A 23468-nucleotide genomic window follows, 5' to 3' on the forward strand; every position below is an offset into this window, starting at 1 on the left:
CTAGGCACTTCAGTCCGGAATCGCGTGACTGCTACAGTGGCAGGTTCGAATCCTGCCTCGGGCCTGGATGTGTGTGATGTCCTTAGGTTAGTTAGTTTTAAGTAGTTCTAAGTTCTAGGGGACTGATGATCTCGGATGTTAAGTCCCATAGTGCTCAGAGCCATTTGAACCATTTTTTGAACACATAGAAAATGTAACAGGTCTACTAAAGAGACTCCCTACACTACGCTTGTCCGTCCTCTTTTAGAATACTGCTGCGCGGTGTGGGATCCTTACCAGATAGGACTGACTGAGTACATCGAAAAAGTTCAAAGAAAGGCAGCCCGTTTTGTATTATCGCGAAATATGGGAGAGAGTGTCACAGAAATTATACAGGTTTTGGGCTGGAAATCATTAAAAGAAAGGCGTTTTTCGGTGCGACGGAATCTCCTCACGAAATTCCAATCACCAACTTTCTCCTCCGAATGCGAAAATGTTTTGTTGACACCGACCTACATAGGGAGGAACGATCACTAAGAAAAAATAACGGAAATCAGAGCTCGTACGGAAAGATACAGGCGTTCATTCTTTCCGCGCGCTATACGAGACTGGAATAATAGAGAATTGTGAAGGTGGTTCGATGAACCCTCTGCCAGGCACTTAACTGTGATTTGCAGAGTATCCATGTAGATGTAGATGTACCGCGAATATCACCAATCCAGCATCACTGTGGCCGGAAAAAGATCCTGCAAGAACGGAACCGACGACGACAGAAGAGAATCGTTCAACGTGACAGAGGTGCAACGGTTCCGCAGATTGCTGCAGATTTCAATGTTGGGCCATCAGCAAGTGTCAGCGTGCGAACCATTCAACGAAACATCATCGATATGGTCTTTTGGAGGCGAAGGCCTACTCGTGTAACCTTGGTAACTGCACGACACAAAGCTTTACGCCCCACCTGGGCGGGCCCGTCAACACCGACATTGGACTGTTGATGACTGGAAAGATGTCCCTTTGTCGGACGAGTCTCGTTTGAAACTGTATCGAGCGGATGGACGTGTACGAGTATGGAGACAACCTCTTTAATCCATGGACCCTGCATGGCACAAGGGACTGTGCAAGCTGGTGGAGGCTCTATAATGGTATGGAGCGTGTGCACCAAACTCCCCAGACATGAATATTATTTATCATATCCTGGATGCCTTGCAACGTACTCTTACGGATTTATGCATAGCCCTGCAGGATTCATGGTGACAGTTCCCTCCAGCACTACTTCAGACATTAGTCGAGTGCACGCCATGTCCTGTTGCGGCACTTCTGCTTGCTCGCGGGGGCCCTACGCGATATTAGGCAGGTGTACCAGTTTCTCTGGCTCTTCATTGTAGTAGCCATCAGTCTCAAGACTGGTTAGATGTTGCTATCAGCGCTACTGCAGTCACGCAAATGGACAACGTTACACCAGTTGACAGTTATCAAACGCAACGGAGATGTCCATCTCATAATGCTCATTAAATGATTAAACTTTCACTCCATTCCGAACGGATGACCTTCATCAATGTCATTATGTATTGTGAGCCTCACGAGCACGAACACATTCTTGTTTTCGTCGTGGCATAGAAGCAAACTGTCCGCAAACATCATCTTAAACAGCATATTGCTGTGATTCAAACACATGGCTTTATCACATCAAGAGGATTGATTGCTTGAGGCTGGAACGAAAGTATCGTTCTCTCCATCAAACAGAAGACACATTTTATGGGTCACAAATAAGGGGACCCAGCATGCCAGTAAAACAGCTATACATTTCTCAAATCGTTTGTGGTCTGAACTGCATTGTGAGGTTTTCGGTTATCTTGTTGGAATATGCCATTTGGAGATGAAGAGTATGAGAACTAGTTTCGGTCAAGCTACCATCTTAAGGTCACCCACATTTTAAGCAAAATGGTTAATCTGTGGTAAATATCAAAATAATTAAGATGGACCATTACATATACCAGATAATCACGACACGTTTACGTCAAATCAGAAGGTCCCTTGCCGTCAAACACATACTAGTTATCAGTCGAGCCCTTAAATTAAATAGTCCAAAACACAATATGGAAATTTTGGAAATTTGTGCTAAGATCCTATGGGACCAAACTGCGGAGGTCATCGGTCCCTAAGCTTACACACTACTTAATCTAACTTAAACTAACCTACCCTAAGGACAACACACACATCCATGCCCGAGGGAGGATTCGAACCTCCGACGGGGGGAGCAGCGCGGACCGTGACAAGGCGCCTTAGACAATGCGGCACACAATATTGGTAAAGACATAAAAGCATAGAATACATACATTATCTGATCCAAAGTGTCCAGACATTATAATGAAAACTGGATGTATAAAAAACCTACATACCAAGCAGCAGTAGGAGAGCACACACACAAAAAGGTTTTACGTATGTGTTGAATCCTGCCTAGCCGTTGAACATGGGGTTATGTAGGAAACCTGCTTTCTCAGATCGCTAGACAAACGATTCAAGCAAATCGTATTAATGAGTTTCATTACAAAATTAACAATGACAATACTTAACTTTGACTATAACACGGAAGTGTCACAAGCAAAGGGCAACCTATGATATAAACAAGCTTCATCAGTAGACAATGCTATATAGTACTAGTGAAACGAAACGTCTTGAAGCTGCAGTAGTACTGGGGCGCGGCGTTTATGTTCTCATAAGGCCGCTACCGTCACGTTGTCGTCCTGGAGAGGGGTCAGTCAGCGTGTAATTGGCTGACGTTTTCTTCCCAGCCCCATCTGCTCTCTCGTTCCCGAATGGCTTGCCGGCGCTTGACTTTACGCCATAACAGTTTGCAAGGTTTCGGAACTAGTGGAATATTCTTCTGGCAGAAGAATTGAAGGGGAAGGAAGTGGGGTGAAGGAAAAGAACTGGAGAGGTTTAGGAAAAGTGGTAGAGTTCGGAAAAGTCGCCCAGAACCTCGGGTCAGAGGAGACTTACCGGACGGGATGAGAATGAAAGACTACCCACTTCTGTTCGTGGACGTTAGTATGGGATATGTCCAGAGCTCGCCTTAATGACGGCTTCAGCTCTGCTGCAGAGACTTTTCGTGAGGTGCCTGAACGTCTGCGGAGGAACGGCCCCACTTCTTGCTCAAGAGCCGAAACCAGAATAGGTAGTCATATTGGAGCTGGGATTTGTAGCGAAGTCGACGTTGTGACTCATTCCAAACGCGTTCCATCGGGTTCAGCTCTGGAGTTAGGGGATGCCAATCCGCTTCAGTAATGTTGTTCTCCACAAACCATTGCCTCACAGATACTACTTTATAACAGGGATCATTGTCAGTCATCGTCTCCAAATTGTTCCTCTACTGGATCCAATAGACAGTGCTGTGAAGTACGTTCATATCCATCCGTATTTAGCACTTTCTTAAGCGTGATAAGGAGATCACACCCTAACCACGAAGAACACCACCTTACCATACCACCACGTCCTCTGTGCTTCACTGTAGGCACTACACATTCTTCGTCTTTCGCTAAACACAAACCATTCCATCGGTGCCTCAAGCTCCAGCGTGACTCATCACACCAAATCACTAATTTCCAGTGATCTATTGCCCACTGGTGACGCACTTTACACCACCGCAGGCCTCAGTTCGCAATAATTGCAATAATTTGTTGGTTATAAGAAACTGTTCCATCGTTGTAACCTCTTCTTCTTAACTCCATATGCACAGTGACTTTCTAGCTGGACTGCTGGTAGCTCTTTGGAAGTCACGACTGATTCCTTCCGCTGATTTCATGCATCTTCTCACAACCACCTTCCGCGAACCTCTGTCACTACATGAGGTCTGCCGGCTCTTGGTATGGCTGTGTTTGTTCCTTCGTGTTTGCACTTCACCATCTCATCACCAACTGTCGACCCACGCGTCTTTAAAAGAGTTGAAATTTTCCTGATAGAACTGTTATGTGGGTGACACACAATGACTAGTCCATGTTCGAGGTCACTGACCTATCTTGTCTGACCCATTCTGTTGTTATAATTTCTCTAGTGATAACGCAGTATTCCCCGCCTCCTGTTAGACTGGCTGGTCAGCCTCTTGTGATTTCTAGTGATCAATTCTGCATTAAGTGGGGGGGGGGGGGGAGGGTTAGCTGGGTTTTGGTCAGATAGTGAACATCTTTGCTGCACAGTTTTGCGAGGCCTGTAAAACGTTTGTATCACTGAATTTACCACAGGAGGAGGGACGGTGGCAGGCCATCGGGACAACATGGCAACTTTTAGTAAAATAAGTTACAGCTGTGAAATCTGGCTTCGCAGGATAGAGCGGATCGGGTTATGATAGTGTAGGGGGCCGTAAACAATTACTTTCAGTTGCACAAAACACGCAAACTTTTATTTTCCTAAGAACCACTTACTTACACATTGCCTTAAAAGGATCAAATAAAACAATAAGGCTGAAAGCCTAGCTAAGAAAACTTGAGATACCTCCTGGGCTAAAGGCCCAAAACCGCATCATAAACAAGAACGGCTAAAGGCCTGAACACACGTTATAAAAAATTGCTTTAAAGAATACACGTGGCTGAAGGCCTTACTTAAAAAAATATTTCACGTAAATACTCGGCTGAAGACCACACACAGGACATTGAACAACTCAGGGCTTAGGGCCTGGATAACAAGACTTTCAGGTAGGGCAAATTTTTAAAAAAATTAGTTTTAAACAAATGATCTTCAAATTTTAATTTAAGATGGCAGAAGGCCTTATCTTAAAAATATTTCACGTAAAAGCTCGGCTGAAGGTCACACACTGGGCATTGAACAGCACAAGGCTTAAGGCCTGGATAACATGAATTTCAGATAGAACAAACTTTCAAAATTTAGTTTCTAAACAAATCCATCTTCAAATTTTAATTTAAGTCGGCTGAAGGCCTTATTTTAAAATTAAAACAAACTAAATTAATAGACGGCTGGAGGCCTCCCACAGTACTTCAGATTAAAATGGAAATCACTATCCAAAAGCAACAGAACAATAGTGCTCAGAAGTGTTCCAAGGGTTGGCCTGAGGAGATAGCTCTAACGTAAGGTGAGGTGAGACAGGCAGCCAAGCGTAAGGTTAAATAATCGGATGGCAACCTGACCTAGGGCTGGCTGAAGGACTGACCAACAACTTAATCAATTCCGCCCGATCAGTGGCATGACAACAGGAAGTATCAGCCGAGTACAAAGTTGCCAGCAGCACTACGTATTCAAAATTGGTGACTAAAAACAGCCGCCGGCCGAGGTGGCCGAGCGGTTCTAGGCGCTACAGTCTGGAATCGCGCGGCCGCTACCGTCATAGGTTCGAATCCTGCCTCGGGCATGGATGTGTGTGATATCCTTAGGTTAGTTAGGTTTAAGTAGTTCTAAGTTCAAGGGGACTGATGACCTTAAAAGTTAAGTCCCATAGTGCTCAGAGCCGTTTTTTGAAAAACAGCCAAGGCACAATAACCACTCAAAGAAAAAAATATGAACAAGAACTAAAAGGCTGCCGAACTACACGCCGTGACGGACAGCATCAACACGGCGAGAAAAAATACACTGCCAGAAAACTACGCTAACGACCAGGGCAGGTAACTGGGGCGTTAACGGCCACAAGGCAGAAAATACCACTGGCGCACTTCACCGATAAGTAACAACCAATTTAATAGTTAAAGACAATACAGGAAGACGGCTGCAAAATTTGCCAACTCCAATATACCACACGTTGCTGCTAGCAGGAACAGCCCGGTAAGCAACAACCGGCAATGAACGAAGAGATGTCACAGCGGTTGAGGTTTCATAACAGGTTAACTGATCACTCAACTACAGTGTCCAGGTTCGGTGGGCAACGAACTTTGTAGCTCTCGCAGCTAGCGCCTCACAATCTGACAGCGTGTGCATGCCGCCAGCAGTCCCGGCCTGACCGCGCGCCATAGAGACTTCCTCGCTGCTCTGTCCCAACCGACTGACTGTCACACACACCACCACACGGAAATATGGCGGTCACACCAAAGATGGTACAGCAGTACCAGTATCGATAAGCGCAGCCCGCCCGATTGGCAGTGCGGTCTAGCGCACGGCTTTCCGGGTGGGAAGGAGCACCTGGTCCTGGCACGAATCTGCCTGGCGGATTTGTGTCGAGGTCCGGTGATCTGGCCAGTCTGTGGATGGTTTTTAGGCGGTTCTCAATCTGCCTCAGCGAATGCGGGCTGATTTTCCGCCTCAGTTACACAACGTCGACGATTGCTGCGCAAACAAGTTCTCCACGTACGTGTACATAGGGGTTACAGTCGTCTGGTGTGAGACGTTCCCTGGGGGGTCTACCGGGGGCCGAACCGCACAATAACCCTGGGTTTGGTGTGGGGCGCCGGAGGGGTGAAGTGGACTGCGGTAGTCGTCGTGGGGTTGTGGACCACTGCGGCTGCGGCGGGGACGGAGCCTCTCCATCGTTTGTAGGTCCTCGGTTAACATACAATACAATACAACCTGAGCAGTTCTCTTAGGTTGCTCGCAGATGATGCTGTAATTTACCGTCTAGTGAGGTCATCCGAAGACCAGTATCAGTTGCAAAGCGATTTAGAAAAGATTGCTGTATGGTGTGGCAGGTGGCAGTTGACGCTAAATAACGAAAAGTGTGAGGTGATCGACATGAGTTCCAAAAGTAATCCGTTGGAATTCGATTACTCGATAAATAGTACAATTCTCAAGGCTGTCAATTCAACTAAGTACCTGGGTACCTGGGTGTTAAAATTACGAACAACTTCAGTTGGAAAGACCACACAGATAATATTGTGGGGAAGGCGAGACAAAGGTTACGTTTCATTGGCGGGACACTTAGAAGATGCAACAAGTCCACTAACAAGACAGCTTACACTACACTCGTTCGTCCTCTGTTAGAATATTGCTGCGCGGTGTGGGATCCTTACCAGGTGGGATTGACGGAGGACACCGAAAGGGTGCAAAAAAGGGCAGCTCGTTTTGTATTATCACGTAATAGGGGAGAGAGTGTGGCACATATGATACGCGAGTTGGGATGGAAGTCATTAAAGCAAAGACGTTTTTCGTCGCGGCGAGATCTATTTACGAAATTTCAGTCACCAACTTTCTCTTCCGAATGCGAAAATGTTTTGTTGAGGCCAACCTACATAGGTAGGAATGATCATCAAAATAAAATAAGAGAAATCAGAGCTCGAACAGAAAGGTTTAGGTACAGATACTGTGTGGTTCGATGAACCCTCTACCAAGCACTTAAATGTGAATTGCAGAGTAATCATGTAGATGTAGACATACAATCGATAAGCGCTGCTGCTGCCACTGACGGAGGCAAGTCAGCAACTCGTTATAGTAGTAACTCAAGGACAAATAAGACGCCACTCGATTGTGACACAATGCCAAAGAACAAACGGCATCAACGCGAGCTGGCCTCGGCTCAAGCTGTTTAAACAGGCGGCTACTGTAGTTTCTTCCAGTGGCACTTTGTATGTGACGTGTTTATGTGTGTGGGGTGTTGCAGGTTTTGCCGGAGGGCTCGCCGCTGCCGGCTGAGGTGTCCTCGTGGCTGAACATGGGGCGGCTGCGCGCACAGTGCCGGGACAAACACCGCGAGCTGCGACGCCTCGCTAGGTGGCACCGCCGCGGCGGGCCGCGGCAGAGGGCGCGCGCCGACCTGCAGCTCAACAGGTAGCTCAGCACACACACTCCCCACTAGAGGCGCCACTAAGCGATCTGCTTCTGGTCACTTCTCACGAGGCTATTTCAAGTACAAAGACGTGGACAGGGTTTGAATATGAGAAAGATAGTTCCTTGTATCTTAGAGTCTGTCTACGTGTCCCCAACACTATGTGTCACTGTCAGTGCCGTAGGTTTGGGCACACGGTTGCAGCTTGCAAAGGGAAGCCAACCTGTGGAAGATGTGGTTTAGATGTTTACGAACCAGGCTCGCCGTGCACCTGACCACCTATTGTAGTAATTGCTCCAGTGCACCTCCACTCTGGTTAAAGGCATGTGGCCTGTGTGTACAGCAGCAGTAGATTCAGGAGATTTGTGTCACCAGGTGGTGACCATACATGGAAAAGAGGGAGAGAGATTTTGAAGGCTCTGCAACCTGCAATTTTCACAATGTTGTTCTCTATCATCGTGGATCAATCAGTTGCCAAGTCTGATGCCTCAGCACAAACAGCAACAAATACATTAGCCAAGTCACATGCCTCATTGCGAACTCACCACGTAGGTTCTAGAACATCCGCGTGAGCTTTTAGCTGCGTCTGCCAAGGCACTTGCCAGATCCGCCAGTGCTGAGTACCAAAGAAAAGCAGGTGGGCACTGATAACCTTGATGTTGAGCACTCCCAACTAACAAACACACAAAGACCAGGTGACTCCAAAAAGAAGTCTAGTCACAAAACATCTGCATTTGCTTCTTTACCACGCTCCCCACAGAAAGCGAAACCATTGAATGGGAAGACCAAACCTAACACACATCCTGTCAAGCCCTCTAACCACAGTGCTTTAGTAACTTCTGATGGAGAGGACTGTTTGGTGGACCTAGACATATATTTGGACAATCTACAAAGCCAATCTACCCATCCTCCAACCTCTTGAATAAATACAGTGTGTTAGGTGTATAAGTGGAAGTATTTCTATTGATGACTGAGGACGTTGTGCTGAGCAATATTACATCAGTATTTACTTCATTTGTGGATTAACAATTACAGCAGTATGTTTTTAGGAATTTCAATCCCAAAGAAAGCAGGTGTTGACAGATGTGAAAATTACCGAACTATCAGTTTAATAAGTCACAGCTGCAAAATACTAACGCGAATTCTTTACAGACTATGGAAAAACTGGTAGAAGCCGACCTCGGGGAAGATCAATATGGATTCCGTAGAAATATTGGAACACGTGAGGCAATACTGACCTTACGACTTATCTTAGAAGAAAGATTAAGAAAAGGCAAACCTACGTTTCTAGCATTTGTAGACTTAGAGAAAGCTTTTGACAATGTTGACTGGAATACTCTCTTTCAAATTCTGAAGGTGGCAGGGGTAAAATACAGGGATCCAAAGGCTATTTACAATTTGTACAAAACAGATGGCAGTTATAAGAGTCGAGGGGCATGAAAAGGAAACAGTGGTTGCAAAGGCAGTGAGACAGGGTTGTAGCCTCTCCCCGATGTTATTCAATCTGTATATTGAGCAAGCAGTAAAGGAAACAAAAGAAAAATTCAGTGTACGTATTAAAATCCATGGAGAAGAAATAAAAACTTTGAGGTTCGCCGATGACATAGTAATTCTGTCAGAGACAGCAAAGGACTTGGAAGAGCAGTTGAACGGAATGGACAGTGTCTTGAAAGGAGGATATAAGATAAACATCAACAAAAGCAAAACAAGGATAATGGAATGTAGTCGAATTAAATCGGGTGATGCTGAGAGAATTAGATATGGAAATGAGACACTTAAAGTAGTAAATGAGTTTTGCTATTTGGGGAGCAAAATAATTGATGATGGTCGATGTAGAGAGGATATAAAATGTAGACTGGCAATGGCAAGGAAAGCGTTTCTGAAGAAGAGAAATTTGTTAACATCGAGTATAGATTTAAGTGTCAGGAAGTCGTTTCTGAAAGTATTTGTATGGAGTGTAGCCATGTATGGAAGTAAAATGTGGACGATAAATAGTTTGGACAAGAAGAGAACAGAAGCTTTCGAAACGTGGTGTTACAGAAGAATGCTGAAGATTAAAGGGGTAGATCACATAACTAAGGAGGAGGTATTGAATAGAATTGGGGAGGAGTTTGTGGCACTACTTGACAAGAAGAAGGGACCGGTTGGTAGGACATGTTCTGAGGCATCAGGAGATCACAAATTTAGCATTTGAGGGCAGCGTGGAGGGTAAAAATCGTAGAGGGAGACCAAGAGATGAATACACTAAGCAGATTCAGAAGGATGTAGGTTGCAGTATCTACTGGGAGATGAAGAAGCTTGCACAGGATAGAGTAGCATGGAGAGCTGCATCAAACCAGTCTCAGGACTGAAGACCACAACAACAACAAATAGTACCTCCAAGTAAAACTAAACTCTGCGCGAACAGGCTATGAAGGCCCAATGATAACGACCGGCCGTGGTGTCATCCTCGGCCCACAAGCGTCGCTGGAAGCGGAGTACCTCCAAGTACGCATGCAATATGTAAGCTATTAATGTGTATCTTCCCCAGGGCAGTAACTCAGGTAGACGCAAAATCGATAGTCTATACTGACAGCCGTAGTCCACTTCGTGGAGCAATTACGGTCGTACATAAAACTTCAGATGGTAAATTATGTGATGTGTTTCCGGGAAGACAGTTAAACACAGAGAAAAAAACAACCGACAAACTGAAGTGGATACATGTTAAGTAAGCTATGATCTGTACCTATACTCCTACCGCCATGTTTAATTCGACTCATATTAGACGTAACGTAACAGAGCGGAAGGGAACGTCGTCGTCAAATGGAAGTGAGTTGGCGCTAGACGGAACTTCAACGCGATCTCACTCTCCCTAGCTCAGCACAGAACGGTGAATGTGAGGTTACCATTCGTCATTCCAAATCCTAAATACAGCATAAGAATTATGGAATTAGCGATGATAGTAGAGTTCATTAACGACCAAAGTGAAATTCATAACGGATACGCTTAACAGAGTTCGAATGCTGAAAAAGAAACAGCTACGTTCGGCGAGGAATATAAGCCTTGTGACCAGGAGAAAATGCATGATTGAAGCGAAACTCTGTTATATGGAAAGAATGAAATAAAAAGCTGTAAGGAATGAGTATATGTTGTACTGTCAACGAGAAAAGTGTCAAATAAAGAACGCGATGGAACGAAGAGCGAGAGTAGCTGCATGTAAGTTTGAGCATACGTAGTCGTTGGAAAATGTAGTTGAAGGGATAGTAGATGGAAAGACTACCAGGAGGGCAGGGTATGAGTATGGAAGACAGGTCGTTGGTCATTTCGGACGCAGTAGTTGTCGTGAAGCGAAAATCATTCCCGGCAAGCGACAGAAATGAAGAACTGCGTCAAACCATGACCATAACAAAAAAGTGTAATTGGAGTCAGCCTAAAAAAAGACTGCGCATCGAGTGCTCCTTGCGAAGCCCAGAATCTTCAGAAAGCACAATCTTGGTTCTCACTGAAATCAATATTTTGTTTTAACTATACTAGTAATTGAATGAGTCCAGTCAAATCAGACTGGTTTGAAATTCACTTCGTCGATATTTATTTATGGTGATAGCGAAATGATTCATCCTGTGGCACCCATCTCTCCTTGCACTCACATAAGAAAAAGGAACCACCTAACTGCAAAGGTATTCTTTCTTTTGCTCAAAATGGCACTTTTTTCGGATATGTGTGGAAGCTTCAAAAAAAAAAAAAAAAAAGGTTCAAATGGCTCTGAGCACTATGGGACTCAACTTCTGTGGTCATTAGTCCCCTAGAACTTAGAACTACTTATACCTAACTAACCTAAGGACATCACACACATCCATGCCCGAGACAGGATTCGAACCTGCGACCGTAGCAGTCGCACGGTTCCGGACTGCGCGCCTAGAACCGCGAGACTACCGCGGCCGGCGTGGAAGCTTCATCTTAAGTGTAAGTGTCTCGTGCAGGTAACTGTAATGAGTGTGTGTAGTGTAGTGTCTAGCTCGTGTTGTTGGTGGTGATAGACGAGCGAAACGAGAAAATGAAAGCCGGTGCCGGCAGATATTCTATTTCTCCCGAACAGCGCCAAGACGGCAGCTGACACAAACATAACCACCGACAGTGTGACGCCCTCGCACCGTAAGACACTACTTAGAGGTGAAACTTCCCCTTCCAAAATTAAAAAAATGACAGTGCTGGAAAAACTCTTACGTTATTTGATTTTCAAACAGCTGGGCAAAACAGAACGTACTCAGACAGTTCTCTCTTTACTTATTCTGATCATAACTAAACTGACACACAATATTTTTAGCGCAACGCAATGGGACTTTCAATAAACGTCCCGATCGTCCGCTCATAGTAACCTCTCAAAACTCTGGCATATCTCTCCCTACATCCACCACTGCTAGCGGCTCACCTCCAACTGCCCAACGCTACACGCTGTTCTCATCCAACTGCCCAACACTGCACTAGCCAATATTCCAACAATCAGTGTAACCAGCCGCACCCTGCTCACAGCGCACTCAGCGATTTTCATACAGAGCACTGCGTGGCGTTACCAACATAAAAACCTAAACAGCCTACTTACAGCGGTTTGAAACTTAATTCGGTCTTGTGATCAGGTAACTTTACGCTGCCAGCCTTCCTTTCCTTGCTGACCAAATACTGGTCGTTAAAATTACTTCCAGTACCAGAATTCAGATCGGCTACCTCCGAGCCGAGAGTCAACGCACAGCCGTGCGTTAGCGATCTCGGCTACCTAAGCGGTTTGCGGTTTATATACGCTCAATGATAAAAAAAACATATGCATTACGAAGGAATTATCCGAATAGTATGGAAATAAGCAGATGTGACACACATGCACAAACAAACAAATGAATACAATTTCAAAAACATTGGATAATTTATTCAAGAGAAGGAGCTCCACAAATTGAACAAGTCAATAACCGTTGGTCCACCTCTGGCGTTTATGCCAACAGCTATTCGGCTTGGCATTGATTAATACATTGTTAGATGTCCTTCTGAAGGGTATCGCGCCAGATTCTGTCCATCTGCTGCGTTAGATCGTCAAAATCCCGAGCTGGTTGGAAGGCCCTGCTCATAATGCTGCAAACGTGAGCGACAATTAGGTCGATATCCCATCTCTGTCTTCTGTGTCTCCAGAGACGTCTTAGGTCTGGAATATCATTGACTGGAGTAGAATTGTCTGCCGGCCGTTGTGACCGAGCGGTTCTAGGTGCTTCAGTCCGGAACCGCGCTGCTGCTACGGTCACAGGTTCGAATCCTGCCTTGGGAATGGATGTATGTAATGTCCTGTGGTTAGTTAGATTTAATTAGTTCTAAGTTCTAGAGGACTGATGACCTCAGATGTTAAGTCCCATAGTGCTCAGAGCCATTTGAACCATTTTAGAATTGTCTTCACTGATAAGTTCCACTTCGAAATGAGCCCCGATGACCAGTGAAGATGTGGCTTGAGACACCCGGACAATGACCGGACATCGACCTAACTGATGGTCTGGGGTGACATTTCATTTCATAGTAGGACCCCTTTGGTTGTTAAACGCGACACCCCTACGGCACAACGATATTACACGTCCCGTTTTGTTGCCCTGCATGACAAGCCGTCCTGGGCTTACATTTAAACAAGATAACACTCGTGCGCACACGGCAAGAGTTTCTACTTCTTGCTTTCTTGCTTGTGAAACTCTATCGTGGCCAGAAAGGTCCCCGATCTGTCCCAAACTGAGAACGTTTGGGGCGCTATGACCAGAGTCCTCCAACCAGTTCGGGATTTTGATATAACTCGCCAGTTGGATAGAATTCGGCACGATATCCCTTAAGAAGACATCCAACAATTCTATCAATCAATGCCAACCCCAATAACTGCTTGCAAAAGGGTCTTTTTTTTTTTTTTTAAGGAAATAATACTGGGGTATAGTGACAACCATAACATATCCCTTTCGTGCTAAGAGTCCTACTCTCTGCTATCTACTACCAAAAGATGCGAGGACAGTGGCTAAGACACTCAAATAGCATTCTGGAGGACGGCGGTTCAAATCTCATTTCGAACATCCGGATTAATTTTTGTCGTGGTTTGCCTAAATCGGTTAAGGCAATTATAAAAATGATTTCTTTGCAAAAGACAGTCGATTTTTTCCCATTGTTGAGTATTCAGAAGCTGTGTACCTAACCTTTCCCTCTTCCTTTCTGGTACCGAGCGATAAAGCTCTGTTTAACGTATTTCTTTGCAATTAGGGACGATGCATTTCCAATCTCAGGCGTTGTTTTTCATGATATCTTTCAATCACTTGAAGTCGATAATGAGACCCTGCCACCATCTTTCGATACACCTACATCATACTCCGCAAGTCACCTAATGGTGTGTGGCGGAGGGTACTTTCGGTACCACTATCTGATGCCTCCAATCCTGTTCCACTCGCGAATAGTGCGTGGGAAGAATGATTGTCGGTAAGCCTCAGTATTGAATACAGAGTTATAATTCCACAACTTTTTTTATAATTCAAATCACGACAACGTTCTTCTTTCTCATTGTCAATCGTACTAAAACCTTCAAGTGCAGTCTTTACTTAGGTCGCCTCCTATTACACATTCCAAAAAACAAAATTGAAACTATCACCCAAAAGACTTCTGATGTGTCTTATGAGATACACGAATGTGATAACAACACCAAGAGGTACCTGGATTCTCGTTCAAATAAGTTAGTATGATGGTGCAAGCTAATAACGGGAAGGCAAAAATGACTGCAGTTGTCAATGAAGTGGAGGACAGGTTGAAATACAATGCAGTGACTGAATTCGGCTGTACAAAGGTCACCTGGAAAGGATGAAGCAGAAACTGAGGACATGTAAAAGTGTTGCAGCTAATCTAGATGTTGTGGCATGAAACTGACATGGAGACGCCTTACTAATTTCGCGGTTCAGGCGCTTGACTAAGTACAGCGCATTTATCTGTTATAGTGCCGGATATCCGACAGCGGATTACAATAACAATCATCTCAGGAACATATAATAAAGAGCCTGTACTGATAGAAGAAGCAAGTGTTAGAAATATTTCTCAAGAGATGCGTACATACGGCATATTGCCGGTATCGTTTGCATTAGCAACACCAAACGCAGAAGTGCAAAACATGGAACAAGAAGATGGTACGTCACGACGGGCGGAATTGCCGTTGTTTAACCACACTCTGAAGGTTCCTCAATGGGCAGCAGTGAAGGAAAATACGTACCAGTACTCTCGATAAACTTTTAGGGGGCTGTATGCTCTAATGCACTTGGATGAAGGCGCAACTAAAATCGAAATAAGTGCCCCTGGATTTTTCGCTGCAATTGCAGTCAGTCTTGTGCCTCTTCATTTCGTGAATATTTGAGCTGCTATCTGAAATTTTACGTGAAGGACAGGACAATTGTGTAAAAACGGTTTCTTAACTTTCAGCATGTTTCCCTCGTGTAAACTTAACTTTTAGTCTGTCGTCTTTAACTAATCTGAAACCAAAACGAAGTCCCTTAGCGGTTTAAAAATAGTAATGTCGACGTTAAAGTTATTTTTTTTAATCACAAAGTACTTAAAGAGGATGACACGGCGGTAGGATGGTGCCGATGGGCCACTAGTGGTCTGTAGACGGAGTGGTATGGTGTGGTACAAAGTACTGAAACAGTGGAACTAATCATTTTATACATTAATCTGCGGTAGTTGTTAGAAAAGTGAGTTTCGAAGAAACTACTTGGCTGACCAACCCAAAAAGAGTGCTCTAATAACTAAAGAAGAGATGGAAAAATTTTAAAATTTTCTGAAAGAGGTAAATTGGCGACCCACGAGTTGCAAGTGAAAAATTATTAACAAAACACTGTAAAGCAGAAGTGTTGAAAAAATGCTTCAACTCAGCGCCTCCGAAGGGATATCCACGAAAAAACATTACAGGGAAATATGTTCATGAAAAAGTAACTAGAACGTAGGTGTCAGAGCAGACGCTTAGGAAAGGTGTCTTAGTATAAGAATAAGTAGAATGTTTCGCGATTATAGCAAGTAAGTTTCTCAATGTAAGGGACATAGAATATTACTATACATTGTTTGATAATTTTGTTTTTGTTCTCTGTTGCATGGTATCTTATCTTTTGATTGCACCCCTGTTTATTCTTATTTTCAAATTTATCTTTCACTTTCCTATTGTGAAATGAGAAATGCATGAGTTTGTCCAAGCGGAGTATTTTTAATCTGTGTATTTAAAAATGACTCACCAAACTGCATTTTCTGTTTAAATAAATCTAAATTTTTACATAAATAAGAGCTGCTGTAGATTCTAAAAAATAGAAAGCTTGTGTAGAGAATTGATATATCAGTAGAAAGTATCTTCTTTACCCAACACTTTATGAACTCAGCTGCACCCTCCTTTCTCTGAAATTTCGATGCATGTAACTTGACGGTCGCTATTTGACCATTATTATGAATAAGATGGATGCGCGACGCAATGATGTGCAGAGGTGAAACCGTGATGATGTTACAAACTTTCTGGTATGATGGAGAAGGGTAAATGTATCAATCTGAGGCAAGGCACCCTGGTCCCGAAACGACCTAGTCGGAAGTTGTAATAAAAAATCTCTCTGCTATTTCTGACTGAGGACGTCTTCTGTTGCAAGCTCTTTACTTTTCCATATTTTGGGAGGAGGCAGTACCGGAACAAGGGAAAAACTGTTTAGTATGGCCCCTAAAATGCACATTTTAAGTGCTATGAGCGCTTGTTCAATACAAGAGATGTGTTTCACAGGAGTAACGATGAAAAAGTGCTCTTAGCTTTTAAGGTATGCATTTTAGAACCAATGTGTACTAGACCATCTATTCTTGTTGTGGTCCATACTACTTCCTCCCAAAATATGGAAAACAAAGAGCTTGCAGTAGAAGAGATCCGCTGTCAGAGATAGAAGAAAGACTTTTTATTATAACTTTCTACTCTGTCGTTTCCGCACCACGGTCCCTTATCTGAAATAGATACCCTCCTTACGCATTAATGGTGTGTAACTGAAATCCGTTCAGCGCTCTGTGATTGACATAGGCGGAAAGCGAAGATGTTAGCTAGACTTGCATATAAGGGGATAAAAAATATTTATCCAGGAAACGCTGGCATCGTTTTTCAGTGTTTCGAAAAGTGAACAAAAGTCAAATTTTGTCAGCGATGTTCCACTTATGGGAAGGTCTGCGAAACAGGGTGCTAAAAAGGCCTGTACTTATTAAATCGCGTAACTCTTGAAAATTTAATATAACATCTAAGATATCTGAAGATAATACAAACTAAGTAATGAGAAACATTTCCTAAAATAGGTTCTGCGCAAGGTTAACCAAATGAGCAAGTAGTCGTACCTGGCATCGGGGTTTCGTGTGTGTGTGTGTGTGTGTGTGTGTGTGTGTGTGTGTGTGTGTGTGTGTGTGTTAAAAACGAAACCACTGTTTGTATCCGCAGTTTTTCCACGAACATTTGGTAACAGATAAAATAAAATTTAAATTGCAGTAGACAAAGGGAGACTTTAAACGATCATCGCATATTAGCATTTTCGTCTGATTTCACAGCCATTCGAACTTTATTAAAATAAGACATTATTTCCGCCACCTTGTTGTTTGGATGCATGACATGTGCATGGTTTTGTCTATTTGAAAGTTAATACTAGCCATAATTGGTCAGTAGTGGTTAACATTATCATTAGTCAAAATATCCACGGGTGTGCTGCCGGTCTATAGTGTCCAACGGGCACAATATTTCGGCGATCATACATGTCGCCATCATCAGGTGAACTGACGGACTGAGCTCCTGTGAACGTGCCGGCACGGAGATCCGTACGCTATGGCTGCTCAGAGGGAACTGGGTTCGGTCGCGGCGGCGGCCGATTTAAATACCCTCCGCCCGCGGCGCGCTCCCTCCGCCGTCCGCGCCCCGCGCCACGGTCACGCGGTGGAACAGATTGCGACGGCGTCTGAGATGACGTCGGAGTGATGGCTCTGTCCGCCGTGGTCGTCACAACTACACGTTTGCTCGATTTACTCTTGATTAACCCGATCGCTGGTTCCCAAGCCTTGCTAAGATTATAGCCACAGTCACGGTTTATGAGGTCGTCATTGGTGCGAATTTCGATGGCCTCTCTAACAACGCTGTCCCAGTATCTCGACGTCTGTACCAGAATCCTCGTGCGGTCATATTCCATGGCGTGATTTTCCGACAAACAATGTTCAGCGACCGCCGACTTGCTCGGATACATCAAGCGAGTGTGCCTCTGGTGTTCACGGCATCGATCCTCGACGGTACGCATCGTCTGACCAATATACGACTTGCCACATTGACACGGAATCTGGTACACGCCGGCCTTGCTCAAACCGAGGTCATCTTTGGGGCTCCCCACCAGTGCACGAGTTTTATTTGGAGGACAAAACACAGTTCCGACCCGGTGTTTCTTCAGAATGCGAGCGATTTTCCCCGAGAGTGCGCCTGTGTATGGAATAAATGCAGTGCCTACCTCCTCCCTCGTGACTTCATCCATCTCAAGAGGTTGTGCTGCAGTGGTTGGGCGGAGAGCACGTTGAATCTGCCACTCTGAGTACCCATTTTTCCGAAATACAGTTCTCAGATGTTCCAATTCCTGGGGTAGACTCTCTGCGTCAGAGATAGTGCGCGCCCTATGTACTAGAGTTTTAAGTGCCCCATTCCTCTGTGAAGGGTGGTGGCAGCTGTCTGCGTGCAAATACAGATCAGTGTGCGTAGTCTTCCGATACACCCCATGACCTAGGCTGCCGTCAGCCCTTCTCTTGACCAAGACGTCAAGGAAAGGTAATTTACCCTCCGTTTCAGTCTCCATAGTGAATTTGATGTTGGGGTGTATGGAGTTTAGATGTGTGAGGAAGTCAAGGAGTTTATCCATACCATGTGGCCAGATGACGAACGTGTCGTCCACGTAACGGAAAAAGCAAGTAGGTTTCCATACGGATGACGACAGGGCTTCCTCTCCGCCCAACCACTGCAGCACAACCTCTTGAGATGGATGAAGTCACGAGGGAGGAGGTAGGCACTGCATTTATTCCATACACAGGCGCACTCTCGGGGAAAATCGCTCGCATTCTGAAGAAACACCGGGTCGGAACTGTGTTTTGTCCTCCAAATAAAACTCGTGCACTGGTGGGGAGCGCCAAAGATGACCTCGGTTTGAGCAAGGCCGGCGTGTACCAGATTCCGTGTCAATGTGGCAAGTCGTATATTGGTCAGACGATGCGTACCGTCGAGGATCGATGCCGTGAACACCAGAGGCACACTCGCCTGATGTATCCGAGCAAGTCGGCGGTCGCTGAACATTGTTTGTCGGAAAATCACGCCATGGAATATGACCGCACGAGGATTCTGGTACAGACGTCGAGATACTGGGACAGCGTTGTTAAAGAGGCCATCGAAATTCGCACCAATGACGACCTCATAAACCGTGACAAGGCTTGGGAACCAGCGATCGGGTTAATCAAGAGTAAATCGAGCAAACGTGTAGTTGTGACGACCACGGCGGACAGAGCCATCACTCCGACGTCATCTCAGACGCCGTCGCAATCTGTTCCACCGCGCGACCGTGGCGCGGGGCGCGGACGGCGGAGGGAGCGCGCCGCGGGCGGAGGGTATTTAAATCGGCCGCCGCCGCGACCGAACCCAGTTCCCTCTGAGCAGCCATAGCGTACGGATCTCCGTGCCGGCACGTTCACAGGAGCTCAGTCCGTCAGTTCACCTGATGATGGCGACATGTATGATCGCCGAAATATTGTGCCCGTTGGACACTATAGACCGGCAGCACACCCGTGGATATTTTGACTATCAAATACGCCGGGAGAAACTCAAGAATCACAACATTATCATTGTTCTATGCAAATATACAGGGTCGTTGGAAATAATGTCGGTTTTCAACACACTTCAAATGACTGTAATCAAACATGATTGATCTGTTGCGTAACCAGGCACTTGCTAAGGTGCTACATTGTCAATATGTCAGTCTCCTCGACCACAAAAATCTCCTTCAAACCCTGGAATGTATTTGATCTATTAAGAACTCTCTAAAAAGTAATGTGATCGCGAAATACCTTAATGAGAAAATTAAACCAGAATGTCCTGATTGTTATGTGGATGTCATGTGGCTTATATTCATTACCCATGCGCTAACTGAAATGAGCAAATAGTGGTTTAAATACGCGTTGTTCTAATGAAATAGACAATTTTGGAGGCAGTAACGTCGCCATTCTTGCAAACTGGAAAATGAGATGGGGAGCAATGGCGGAACTGAATCCAGCACAAAGTCTCCCAAGTACAGTTCTTACAGTTGGAGTGCTGATAACAAGGCGAGAATAAACGGATTTCAGTTACCAGTATAATTTACGCTCTGTGAATGTATTAGTTTCGGTGGTCGAAATAAAGAAATAGTTGTCGTGTCCATGCAAATTGGCCAAGCATAAGAGTCATATGCAAAGTCACGAACAAGCCAATGTTAAAGCTGCAATTCCAAAAATATAATGGAAACGACTTCATTATCGTAATCTACAGACTTTATTAAGGATGTTTATAGACTGTGATGTCATAAACTCTGTCATTTTATTAGAAGCCATACCCACGAATGTAACGTTTCGTTTCAGAGGCGTGCTGTCACTAAATTCCATGTTAAAGGAAAAAAAAGTGATTCTCAAATTCGTCTCCGATTTCTGCGTCCAGATGTAAATGTCGTGTGACTGGGGCCTCCCGTCGGGTAGACCATTCGCCGGGTGGAAGTCTTTCGATTTGACGCCACTTCGGCGACTTGCGCGTCGATGGGGATGAGATGATGATGATTAGGACAAAGCACAACACCCAGTCCCAAGCGGAGAAAACATCCGACCCCGGCCCTTAGAACTGACATTCTGTCGCGCTGACCACTCTGCTACCGGGGGCGGACTTGCGTCCAGATGTAGATGTGTACATAGGCGCCAGCAGTTTCTGAAGATGGAGGAAACACTTTACATATGGGAACACAAGCGTGCGAGATGAGGCTTTGCATTAGTCGCCCTGGAAGTGCCTCCAACAAGGAAAGAGCAGACGGGTTCATTAGTTAAGACAGACATGCTAATGTGGATTAAATCGCAACAAAACTTCCAACAGGACGTAGTGCAGCGTAGGAAATGATTCGAAGACTGGGTTATCCAAAAGATTTTACCTTCTGAGTCCCACATTTATTGACCAAAGACCACAACATTCACGGACGAACCGTCCCTCAAAGAGATTTCGAAATGTGGGAGCGATTGTATGATGAGTATTTGAGTTGTTGATGTAAGTTGGAACAGTCATCATCAGCCTGAAACAAAACATCAGAGTATGGAATAATACTGTCTGGATTCATCATAAAAACTGGAAACCAAGGAAAGTTGTGGACAACGTCTTCTGGGATGCAGAGTATTGCATTCTGGCCAATTTTGTTGAGCCAGGGCAGACCACAAATGCTATCCTCTACATCCGGACGCTTCTGAATCTCCATCGTGCGCGATTAAAGCGCTGGGGATAGAATCATCCTGCCGAATGAGAATGGGCTATTTCACCCTGCTCATTGCCACTGTGGTCGAAATTAGGACGTTTAAGTCTTCCACATTCTTGCCAACCTTCCTAACACTATACACTACTGGCCATTAAAATTGCTACACCAGGAAGAAACGCAGATGATAAACGGGTATTCATTGGACAAATATATTATACTAGAACTGACATGTAATTACATTTTCACGCGAGTTGGGTGCATAGATCCTGACAAATCAGTACTCAGAACAACCACCTCTGGCCGTAATAACGACCTTGATACGCCTGGGCATCGAGTCAAACAGAGCTTGGATGGCGTGCACAGGTACAGCTGCCCATGCAGCATCAACACGATACCACAGTTCATCAAGAGTAATGACTGTCGTATTGTGACAAGCCAGTTGCTCGGCCACCATTGACCAGACGTTTTCAATTGGTGAGAGATGTGGAGAATGTGCTGGCCAGGGCAGCAGTCGAACATTTTCTGTATCCAGAAAGGCCCATACAGGACCTGCAACATGCGATCGTGCATTATCCTACTGAAAGGTAGCATAGAGCAGGGATCGAATAAAGGGTAGAGCCACGGATCGTAACACATCTGAAATGTAACGTCCACTGATCAAAGTGCGTCAATGCGAACAAGAGGGGACCGAGATGTGTAACCAATGGAACCCCATACCATCACGCCGGGTGATACGCCAGTATGGCGATGACGAATACACGCTTCCAATGTGCGTTCACCGCGATGTCGCCAAACACGGATGTGACCATCATGATGCTGTAAACAAAACCTGCATTCATCCGAAAAAATGACGTTTTGGCATTCGTGCACCCAGGTTCGTCGTTGAGTACACCATCGCAGGCACTCCTGTCTGCGACGCATCGTCAAGGATAACCGCAACCACGGTCTCTGAGCTGATAGTTCGTACTGCTGCAAACGTCGTCGAACTGTTGGTGCAGATGGTTGTCTTGCAAACGTCCCCATCTGTTAACTCAGGGATCGAGACGTGGCTGCACGATCCGTTACAGCCATGCGGATAAGATGCCTGTAATCTAGACTACTAGTGATACGAGGCCGTCGGGATCCAGCACGGCGTTCCGTGTTACCCTCCTGCACCCACTGATGCCATATTCTGCTAACAGTCATTGGATCTCGACCAACGCGAGCAGCAATGTCGCGATACGATAAACCGCAATCGCGATAGGCTACAATCCGACCTTTATCAAAGTCGGAAACGTGATGGTACGCATTTCTCCTCCTTACACGAGGCATCACAAACGTTTCACCAGGCAACGCCGGTCAACTGTTGTTTGTGTATGAGAAATCGGTTGGAAACTTTCCTGATGTCAGCACGTTGTAGGTGTCGCCACCGGCGGCAACCTTGTGTGAAAGCTCTGAAAAGCTAATCATTTGCATATCATAGCATCTTCTTCCTGTCGGTTAAATTTCGCGTCTGCAGCACATTTTCGTGGTGTAGCAATTTTATTGGCCAGTAGTGTACTTTGGGGTTCTATGAAAGAATACCTGTGAGACCAGTGTTACAAGACGCTGAAGGGGCGGGGGGAGGGGGGGGGGGCATCCAGTAAGTGGTGCATCGCTGTGTTTCGCTAGCTGGAAAGAGCTTCCAGCGCAAGGGAATTGTCAGAATTGTAGAATGATGGGGAAAATGTGTATGAAGAAATGGACACTGTACTGAAAAGTAGCATAATGTTTATACTGTAGAGTACGATGATGTACATGGTTTACCTGCATAAAAATTAATATTGACAACAACAATGGCTTGCTCGTGGCTTTCGGTATGGCGCTCGTAGCAAGTAGCAGCATGTTGCTTTGGTGTGTGATAATTGCATTGCTTTGTTCTTAGTGATTTGTGAAAGTGTGTAGACATTGTGTATGTGTGTGTGTGTGTGTGTGTGTGTGTGTGTGTGTGTGTGACGCATGCAGCTCTGCTGGCACGACCGCCTCAGGAATGGACGCCGAGGACAGCCGCTGTGGTCCGCTGTGTTCGCCCTGTTGCCTTCACCTGGGATGAGGAAGGGATCTCCACACCACGTCCGCTATGTGCAACGGCTCGCCAGCGCCCGCTTCCCATTCACTGGCTCTGGTTCTGGTCCTTCCTCCCAGCCCCCTGCCCCTTGGTTTTTGGTCATTGTTGTTTTACCTTAGACTAAAAATAACACTAACGATTCTTCTTAACCTGTCGGCTAGTACCCTGTTTTGGAACTGTGCAAGAGAGC

At 45.2% G+C, this 23468-nt stretch overlaps 1 protein-coding gene across 1 annotated transcript in view; it reads left to right on the top strand.

The window, feature by feature from the left end:
- The window catches only part of LOC124796185, a 253159-nt gene that overhangs the window by 201070 nt on the left and 28621 nt on the right, over positions 1–23468 (top strand). The window contains exon 3 of the mRNA XM_047260313.1: positions 7511–7677. Coding sequence (XP_047116269.1) covers positions 7511–7677 — 167 coding nt within the window. The remainder of the gene's footprint in view (positions 1–7510; positions 7678–23468) is intronic.

The sequence above is a fragment of the Schistocerca piceifrons genome, chromosome 1, assembly GCF_021461385.2.
Source record: "Schistocerca piceifrons isolate TAMUIC-IGC-003096 chromosome 1, iqSchPice1.1, whole genome shotgun sequence".
Classification (NCBI taxonomy): Eukaryota; Metazoa; Arthropoda; class Insecta; order Orthoptera; family Acrididae; genus Schistocerca; species Schistocerca piceifrons.